At 39.1% G+C, this 9,792-nt stretch overlaps 1 protein-coding gene across 1 annotated transcript in view; it reads left to right on the forward strand.

Annotated features, from left to right (window-relative positions):
• The window catches only part of IQGAP1 (IQ motif containing GTPase activating protein 1), a 55,961-nt gene that overhangs the window by 37,363 nt on the left and 8,806 nt on the right, over positions 1-9,792 (forward strand). Inside the window, exons 23-31 of the mRNA XM_031059683.1 lie at positions 226-434; positions 1,487-1,642; positions 1,858-2,021; positions 2,830-3,054; positions 4,294-4,434; positions 4,523-4,607; positions 6,794-7,026; positions 7,768-7,900; positions 8,278-8,380. Of these exons, the coding sequence (XP_030915543.1) occupies positions 226-434; positions 1,487-1,642; positions 1,858-2,021; positions 2,830-3,054; positions 4,294-4,434; positions 4,523-4,607; positions 6,794-7,026; positions 7,768-7,900; positions 8,278-8,380 (1,449 nt within the window). The remainder of the gene's footprint in view (positions 1-225; positions 435-1,486; positions 1,643-1,857; positions 2,022-2,829; positions 3,055-4,293; positions 4,435-4,522; positions 4,608-6,793; positions 7,027-7,767; positions 7,901-8,277; positions 8,381-9,792) is intronic.

Raw genomic sequence — 9,792 nt, forward strand, 5'->3', positions numbered from 1 at the left:
CTCTGACAGTGTGTACTACCCTATGCTAATACTGACTTTGTTCTTGATTTAGTTCTCTTACAATTTTCTCAAAACAGGAGAATCAAAATGTCTGAAGCTGGTTAGACAAGATGGTACTAATTTGACTCTGGGTGCTCCTTGATGTGCTGTTTAAACATAGATAAGGCATATATTTACTTCTGTTTGCCATCCCTTAGTGTTGTCTATTTTCTTTCCTGTTTTTAGTTAATGCTGATAATCCACCTATGGCTGTGGTTCGGAAATTTGTCCACTTGCTTGATCAGAGTGACCAAGATTTTCAGGAGGAGCTTGAGCTAATGAAGCTCCGTGAAGAAGTTGTAACCTTGATCCGATCCAATCAGCAACTGGAAAATGACCTCAATCTCATGGATATCAAAATTGGTTTGCTAGTGAAAAACAAAATTACATTGCAGGTAAGAAATGTGGTGTTGGGAGACCAGCTACACATAGAATTGAGCCCAGTGGTAGTTAGCATGGAGACCTCCTGGCCTCAGATGTTGGTTGCTCAGACCCAGTGGAAAACATTTCCCCTGACTTAGTTTTTACTCCCAGTATGTTCTTAGTTAATTCCACTAATTTAGTATGTATCCCTATAAAGAAAACTGTAGGAGGAGAAGAAACAAGTCCTGAAGCTAAAAAAGGCGACAAGACTCTCTTGAGCTAACAAATGCAACAGGTTTTGTATTGAAAGGCTTTGAGACTCTTTTTTGTTGCTCCTTTGGGGTTAAACAAGTCACATGCCACAATCTTTCAGCCAAGGGGGTGATTTTGTAATTTTGTGGAGGCAGGAGACACGCTTGTGTGCAGCTTGGTTGCTTGTTGGTTAAAGGAAGTGCCCTCTATCTAAACTTGGCTGGTGTGATTCATTTCCAAAAAAAAAAATAAAAAAAATAAATAAAAAAAATAAAAGGGGCTCTTGCTGATACAGCATTGTCTTTTCTTCAAGCTGAAGTACTGGTCAACTTTTCATGTGGTCCCGAATTCATTACACTGGGCTTCTCTGAGTGCAAAATCTCAATTGGTGTAGTGAAATTTATCTTAGAAGGAAGCTGCAGTGGTTGGGCTGATGATTGCAGTGAAAAGTGCCATTGCTGTCAGAGTATGTGGAGGTAGTGAGCTAGGTGAATATGGAACGGTATTTGTAAACTGTAAGCCCAGTTTAAAGAAGGAAAACATTTCCAAGTGTCTTCAGAATGCTACCAGCTCTGATCGTAATTGCTGCCAAGAGTGACTAACCCTTCTAGGGTTTCAGACAAATTCACAAAGTCAGGAACAAAGCAGAACATATACTTCCAGTTGGAGAAACTGCTGCCATAGCAAACAGTGCTTCACTTCTATAGCCCCAGGCATTCCTTGACCCTGCATTTCCACATCCAAGAGAACTAGCTCTCAGATGCAACTGTTTTCCAGTATTTCGTGTTTGAAACTTCTCAGAGTGAAATCTGTACCTTTTCTTTCTTTCCAGGATGTTGTTTCTCATAGCAAAAAACTTACCAAGAAGAACAAGGAACAGCTCTCTGACATGATGATGCTGAACAAACAAAGGGGAGGTTTGAAAGCATTGAGCAAAGAAAAGAGAGAAAAGTTGGAAGCCTATCAGCATTTGTTCTACCTGCTTCAGGTAAGCAACTTCTTACACTGCTCGGTAACCTTTTCTCACAGAAGGTGATATGTCTTAGCACAGTCTTTGCTTGTGCTCTGTAGTTGTCATAGAAGCAGTAAGGTTGGAAAAGACTTTTAAAGTCAAGTCCAGCCGGCAACTGTTTTGAGCCACCTTAGTTTTCTAGCAACACCAGCAGGGACATGTACACTAAGTAATTTTTCTTGTTGTTGTAGACTAACCCAACCTACTTGGCCAAGCTGATTTTTCAGATGCCTCAAAACAAATCCACAAAATTCATGGATTCTGTCATCTTCACGCTGTATAACTATGCATCCAATCAAAGAGAGGAATACCTGTTGTTGCGACTTTTCCAAACAGCACTGCAGGAAGAGATCAAGTATGTGGTAGCATACGGCACGTTCTTGCTGTTGAATCAGTTTTGGCAATTCCTGAAAATGAGGCACATTTTCATGTGAAGTCTAGTGCTTATATGCAGATAATGCTAATCTGTCCCTTCACTGTCCTTTTCCCATTTCATATCTATTAATGTAGTCTATCAAAGAAGAATCAAGTATGTTGATAGAAGATGAAGGCTTTTTACTTCAATCAAGATTTCACTGCTCAACACGGCAGCTACTTCTGATCTGATGCAAAGTCATTCTAAAATTCAATCTAATCTCAATTCTCCAGTGTCTGATTATAAATATGTCCAACAAAGTGCAAACTCAGGCTTTAGGAGCCAGGAAGAGAGCTAAATCTAAGCTGTCTGGATTTCCAAAAACTAATGAGGAGTCTGAAATCTGTGTTGTTCAGCATTTCTATTTCCTGTCAGTATTAGAAACTCTGGCTGTCCTCAGACATGTTTTGTTGGATTGGTTAGGCCTTAGGAGCTCAGTGTTACATGACTTACATGACTGTAACTCAAAGTGTGAGCTTGAGTTACATGACTTCACAATGCAGAGTGGTACACCTTGCTGTGAGGAAGAATATGCAATGAACTTTTTGAGGAACTACCCTCAAGCATTTTTGGGAATGCTTTTTAAGCATGAAGATGCCCTGAAACAAATAACAACTTCTAAAAAACATGTGTGTCTCCCCCTGCCACCCCACCCCCAAAGTTATGCTTGGAACAGTAGTCCAGGGAAGCGTAGGCAGTGACAGAGTTATGCATACCTAAAATTTCATATGGATTCTTTCTTCTTCAGATCAAAAGTAGACCAGATACATGAAATTGTGACTGGGAATCCTACTGTTATTAAAATGGTGGTAAGTTTCAATCGTGGTGCCCGTGGTCAGAATGCCCTGAGGCAGATCCTTGCGCCAGTTGTGAAGGAAATCATCGATGACAAGTCACTTAATATCAAAACTGATCCTGTGGATATTTACAAGTCTTGGGTTAACCAGATGGAATCTCAAACTGGAGAGGCCAGGTATGGGACCTGTTAATACTGTATTTTTCTGAACATTGCTTAGCTGCTTTGCATTGCTCAGTTAGTCATTCAAAACTTGCATCCTTGGCTCCTCTGCATGCATCCGTCAACTGTCTTGTCAAGACAGCTTCATCTGAGAGTTCTAAAGTTCTTACTCTGGTTATGGTGCTGAGAGTATTGAACAGGAATGTCATTAAATTATGGAAAAAGAAATGCTCTTTGGCATTTTCCTATGTTAACTTGATAGTTAGATATGAGATGCCCTCTAACTTAAAATAATGTATTGTAAGAAAATGTATTTGGGAATTGTTTCCATGTCAGTCCCTGTTCATGTCATGCTTGGCCTGTGCAAGCACGTACTGTTCTGAAGCACACAAAGCCACTCTTGCTGGCAGGAAGCATCACATTGCGTTTAATTCTCCTTAGTCCTAACATCTTTCTAATTAATATCAGCCATTGATGACAATTGTATTCAGGTATGTGATTTTGTGCCATTCTGGTTTCTTTTTCTTCAGTGGTTGTGATTTGCTAGAACTTGAGGGTTTTGTTGTGTTATTAGGGTTTTTTAACGTATTAAAAAAAAAAAGCAAAAACCATACAGATGAATGACTTTCTCCATATCTAAAGCAGTCGTATACCTTTGCACACTTTATGCAAAATTCTGGATATGGTAAAAATGGAAGTGATGGTGTGTATTCAGATTCTTCTCTATACACAAGATTTAGGATACACCTTTATGAATTACCAGCTTCATTTGTCTGTGTTCACTGGAATACTATGCAATAGTTTCAGCTGATTGAAAAAAGAATAACTATTCCTTCAGCAGCATGTTATATTGACTTTATGGATGCTGCTCCGCTCGTGTCCAAGTTTTCATCATCTTAATACTCAAACGTGTAGCTTTCATTTTCACCAATTCGCAGTCTGAAGTACCACTATGTATAATGGATGGCGCTTTTTTTGCCTGGTGTGCATGCTGTAAAAAAGATTCAATTTTGAGTTAGCCGGGTCTTTCTCTCAGTGGCCAGTGCTAGGGAAAGTCAAGGAAGCAAAAGCAAAAGAATTTCAGTTCTGACAGTGCCAAACAGGTTAATTAAAAGCAGTGCATAGTTTTTTGCAGTGAAGTGAATATAAGTTTCTGTTTTTGGCAGTGAATATGTTTCTGTGTCAGGCTATATGTTCTTGATGTGTACTAGCCTGAGTAATACTCTCCTTTATATGTCTGACTTTTTCAAATAGCAAACTACCGTATGATGTTACTCCTGAGCAAGCCCTAAGTCATGAAGAGGTGAGGACGCGCTTGGATGCCTCAATCAGAAACATGAGGACAGTGACAGACAAGTTCCTATCTGCCATTATTAGTTCAGTGGACAAAATCCCGTGAGTCTGATGCACCAGTGTTATCCCTGAGAAGTTGCTGGTGTCTTCATGCTTGCAGCAGTCTTATTTGACCTTTTCTTTCTCTCAGGTATGGAATGCGTTTCATTGCCAAGGTCCTAAAAGACTCCCTGCATGAGAAGTTTCCTGATGCTGGTGAGGATGAGCTTCTGAAGGTGAGGATCTATACACCTTTGTGAATAATTGTCAGCCAAATTGGCTGTGGCGAGCTCATCTCATTCTTCTTTCTTGTTAGGTGTATGTGTGGAGAGGAGCATATGTAAACCTATTCATTTACCTCTACAGATAGAAAATATTTCACATCAGGCTATTGACGTCAGCTTCATACGCATCGCTTAAGATGTAATACATTGTTTAGAAGGAAGTATCCTGGTGCTTCTATTTTGTTTTTAGTATCTTGGGCATTTGGACCTTTAGGTTTCTTGACCTGGGGTTTACTGTTGCTCCTAGAAAATAAACCTTGGGTTAACTAGTGTGGTCACTGCCTGCTGCTCCTTCCTTAAAGAGACAAGTTAAAAAGTCTGTGTGCCAAATTCCTAATGCCCCATCTTTTGACGGCATATGTAGAATATGCCGTCAAAAGATGGGATATTAGGATATTTTGACGGCAATATGTAGAATCGCTTCCCATGACGCCTGGTCAGTTTTGTATTTTGCATTTCAGTTGGTTTGGAGAACTAAAAGGATCCTAATATTAGTTGCTCTGAGATGACTACAGCATCGGGGTTTTCGTTGAAATTTCTTTGGTTTTGTGGCTTCTGGGAAATTCTGAGTTTATGCCCATGAATGCTTTACTTTTTAATACAATGTAGTTTGGTTATTAGAACACTTGACAACGTCTCTTTAAGCTTCTCTGCCTCTGCTTCATTACAAAATAATTACCAATCTGAATGCTGTTTTCTTCTCTCTTCTAGTTCTGTGCTTTCCCATTCTGAGACATCGGTTCTTTCTATGCAGGTGAATTAATTTCTTCCATCTGTAAATTTAGGTGGAAAACTGCAGGTTTTGTTAATCCTCATAGAAATAATGTAACTGTCCACATGAAAATCAAAACTGCAGTTGCGTGCAATGCTTACCTGTAGATATTTTTTAGCAACTGAAGATACTCATATAATATACTGTTCTTTTTGCCCCACAAGTTCAAATGTCATTAATTCAATTTCTTTCATGGATGTTTTTTTCTTTTTACTGGCAGTAAACAGACTGTTAATGGTCAGCAGACTGTTAACATCCCACAGCATAATTTGTGAGAGTACAGCAGAGGCTTGCAGACATGGCCTGACTGAAACCAGTTATTAATTTCTGGGACTTACCAATGGCTAGGTTTTTTCTCTGTGTTTTCACCTGTTTGTTCAGACCCCAATCTCTTCCGTGCATTTTAGTCACATGAAAAGCAGGTGAAGCCAAGGTTCAGTGATCTGGCCTTCTGCAAATGAGCATGTGGTGAGAGAGCTTTTGCTTTAAATCAGCACGGTGAGTTAATACCTTTCCTTGCTAGAATTACTTTTGGCAAAATATCCAGCACAGGGTAGAAGAATATTGTGAGCATATGGATAATGTGATAATCTCTGTTTGTTGTTCTTTGAAATGTACTGCTGCTCACATTTGACTAGGTAAATTGGATTTTCGAAGCATCCAATGCCATTTGTTTTCTGTACTTCTGATTTTCTTACTTCTGGATTAAGTGGTTTCTCACTGACTAGGGGTCTGTGCCTGAATATCTGGCTGGGTTATGGAAGAAGGCTTTTATTCTGAAAGAGAGAAGGGCTTTGGACAAGAAATGGAAAATAATTTCCTCAGTTTACCTTCTTGCTGTGCCATTCTTCCTCCCTATTTTTTCTTTGTCAGAGATGGCAGCCAGTGCTTTATGCTTCTTTAAAAATTGGCTCTTGTTCCACACTGAAACTTCATTATCGGATTCCTCTATATCGTGGTCATTCTGCCCTCTGTTAGGCTAATTCAGGTGCATTTAATTCTCCTGACAGACTCTCTCATGCTCATATCAGTAGTTCATTGGTAATTTATAGTATCTCCTATCCATACATTTTTGTAAGTTGGAATTCTAAATCTTTACGCATAGGAATATCTGCTGCTGTGTTGTCCTGTGACTGATGGTGCTCAGGCTTTCCTCTGTGTTGACTGCCCTATTGCATCTTTATGATATTGTTTTTTTTTTAACACTGTAGATCTCTTGGGATGGTGTGTGCTTCTGTACAGCAGAACCTTTGTGTTGGAAAGAGGCTTACAAGAAAATAATTTATCTCAACACAGAGTAGTTTCAATAAAATTTGGTTGGGTCATGTACTTTTGTTTATTGATACATTTCTTCTTTTTTTCCCAGATTGTTGGCAACTTACTCTATTATCGCTACATGAATCCAGCCATTGTTGCACCAGATGCATTTGACATCATCGACCTTTCAGCTGGAGGTCAGCTGACGACAGATCAACGCAGAAACCTCGGTTCCATTGCAAAGATGTTACAGCATGCTGCATCCAATAAGATGTTCATGGGAGACAATGCTCATCTAAGCATCATTAATGAATACTTGTTGCAGTCATACCAGAAATTCAGGTAGAAGACCGTAGCTAATTAAGTTGGGAAGTTTGTTGAAGGGTAACATTGCAAGTAAAAAGGGAAAACAGTAAATTTAGAATATGGAAAATTCTGTCTCTGTCAAATATGCAGTCTATTTAAAATAAAAGAGATTTCAGTCCAGACTGCCACAAGCATCAGTGACAATGGCAGATAAAATATGTACCTGGGATTTATGAACAATGGATTGTATGTTCATGACATTGCAAAGTCAAGAGTTTCAGGTGTCCAAAATAAAGGTTGTTTTTGCATGTACTTATTACAGTACTTTGGACGGGACATACATTCTTCTGTCCTATTTGAACCCTGGTTGCACATGAAAATCTAGTGGTGATCAGGAATAAAGCAGGTTGGCATTTAGCTATTCATGTAGTTGAAGTAAGCTTTTGTTCAAGAATTGCCATATCTCCTGTCTTTTGGAAAAAGGATAGCCAGAGGTAGCTAGGGGCAAAGGATGATAATGCAGTGGAGGCAGGAGAATGAGGTCACTGAAGGCAGTTCTGTCAATTTTGGAAATGAGCAAATGTCAACATGGCCAGTATCAATGATTGAATTTACTAGGTTGCTTCTGATGTGTTAAACTAAAGCTGCAAACTGTAGTATGCCATAGTGTACCATAGTTTAAAGGGGAGAGACTATGCTTGAAATTGTCATAGGGAGGTAATACTCTTGACATATCTCGGAGTCATACTGAGTGTTCTCTCCTTCTTTGTTCTGAAGACGTTTTTTTCAGGCTGCCTGTGAGGTTCCCGAATTGCAGGATAAATTTAATATTGATGAATATTCAGACTTGGTGACTCTCACTAAACCAGTAATTTATATTTCTATCGGTGAAATCATCAATACACACACTGTAAGTATGCATTAGTCACAGTTGCTCCTTATAACCAGTGTTTGTGAAGAAAATGCTGCTTCTGTCTGAAACACAAAGGTACCAAATACAAGGCTGAAAGTTGTCATGATTGTAGCTTGTGAGAGCTTGTTGGTTTATCGAATATAGTAGTTTAGGTATGGCTTCAGTAAGTCTCTTTGGAAGGCATTTGAGTATTGTCACATTATTGTCACGATATTGTCAATATTGTGATATTGACACAGCTCTGAATATTGACATTGCTGCTTTGGAGTTCAGTGATTTTTTTCTAAAAGATACCAACCTCTAAAGTAATGAAATTCTACTGTCTAGAAAAGGATATATTGTTAAAACATAATTGTTTTTTTCTATTCATCTAGTTGCTCTTAGACCATCAAGATGCAATTGCTCCTGAGCACAATGATCCAATTCACGAGCTGCTGGATGATCTCGGAGAGGTTCCTACAATTGAGTCCTTAATAGGTGGTCTAGTTTATTCTGCTAAAATAATATGTGATATTACCTGAAATGACTTAAAGTGCACTAAAGAAACAGTAAGAAATCATCACCTGTCCTTTGGGAGGACGTGCTCTAAAAAGCAGCCGCAGATTTGTTGCAGTATATTTTCTCTGCATAATTTACTGCCCTGAAAAAAACAGAGGTTCTTTCTCTCCTCCCCACCCACCTCACCTCATCCCACTCTAGAAGTTTCTAGAAGACAGATGGATATTGACATATTTTCTTTGTTCCATTACACTGGACCCATTTCTCTGTGCTTGTGTCCCTGTTCCAGCTTGTTTGCAAGGATCCGTCCTTACTGGAGATCTGTAGGTATTCCTTTCAGAGTGCAGTAATAAATGTATTAAATAGCATGTGTTCCTTTAAGAGTCTTTGGCATGTGGACAGGGATCTTCCCCAACAGACAGGTAACATTTTTCCCCTCCTTTAGAGTTATTTTCCATAAGGAAAATAGAATTTTATCCTCTTCTGGTTGGGGGAAGAAGGAACTAACACTACTAATCTGTGAAACTGTTCTGGAAACCTGAGACACAGTTTACTGCTTCAGGATGTAACACATACTGGAAGGATGCACAAGTTTTTCTCCTTCATTGGTTTCTATGTTGCAGTTATTTGAAGTTTCTAGTCTAGCAGAGGGGGAGGGAGGCAAACCAGGCACAGTTTTTAGAGAGGATGCTCTGACAGCAAACACTAAGCTTGAAGTTGCTTGATCAGAAAGGTTAGAATCTTCTAAAGGAGTGATTGCAAGCACATTTTCTTCCAAGCACTGGCAAAGAACTGTAAGAGGCATTATCTGAACAAGCAGAGACCATGGGTTTAGCTAGAACTCGCCCTCCTTCCCCATTTCATTTCTCCTGTGTGCATTGTTTCACTATGGCTAATATGTCAGATCTTTCTGCAACCCTTTAAAAAATGGGGGGAAAGGTCCCAACTATTGTTCTGGTGAAAGTTCATATGCAGTTAGAGCAAGAAAATTTCTTTTTGATGGGATAGCTTACTTTGTTCAAGAGATGATGACAGGCTCAGTTGCTAACAAGCTCTTTGCTCATAGCTTGAAACATGCATTTTGATGAGGACATGGACATATGGGCATCATCACATTTTTGTTTTCTACTTTTGGGAGTTCAGCCACTCTTCTCACTGAGATACTGAGATAGAGTGTGGAATGCATGTAAATCTTTAAGGCATTCAAAGTGGTGATTTTGTGGTGCTTTTCTTGCTGGTGCATTCTCTCAGATTTGTTATGAAAAAGTCTGATATTCAAGATATAGTCTGATATATTCAAGAAAGTCTGATAAATTCAAGATGATGTCTTTGAAAGTTGGTTTGGGTTTTGAAGTTTCCTTTGGACAGTATAGGAAACAGTCTAGTTTCTC

This window comes from Geospiza fortis, unplaced genomic scaffold, assembly GCF_000277835.1.
Source record: "Geospiza fortis unplaced genomic scaffold, GeoFor_1.0 scaffold2, whole genome shotgun sequence".
In the NCBI taxonomy this organism is placed as follows: Eukaryota; Metazoa; Chordata; class Aves; order Passeriformes; family Thraupidae; genus Geospiza; species Geospiza fortis.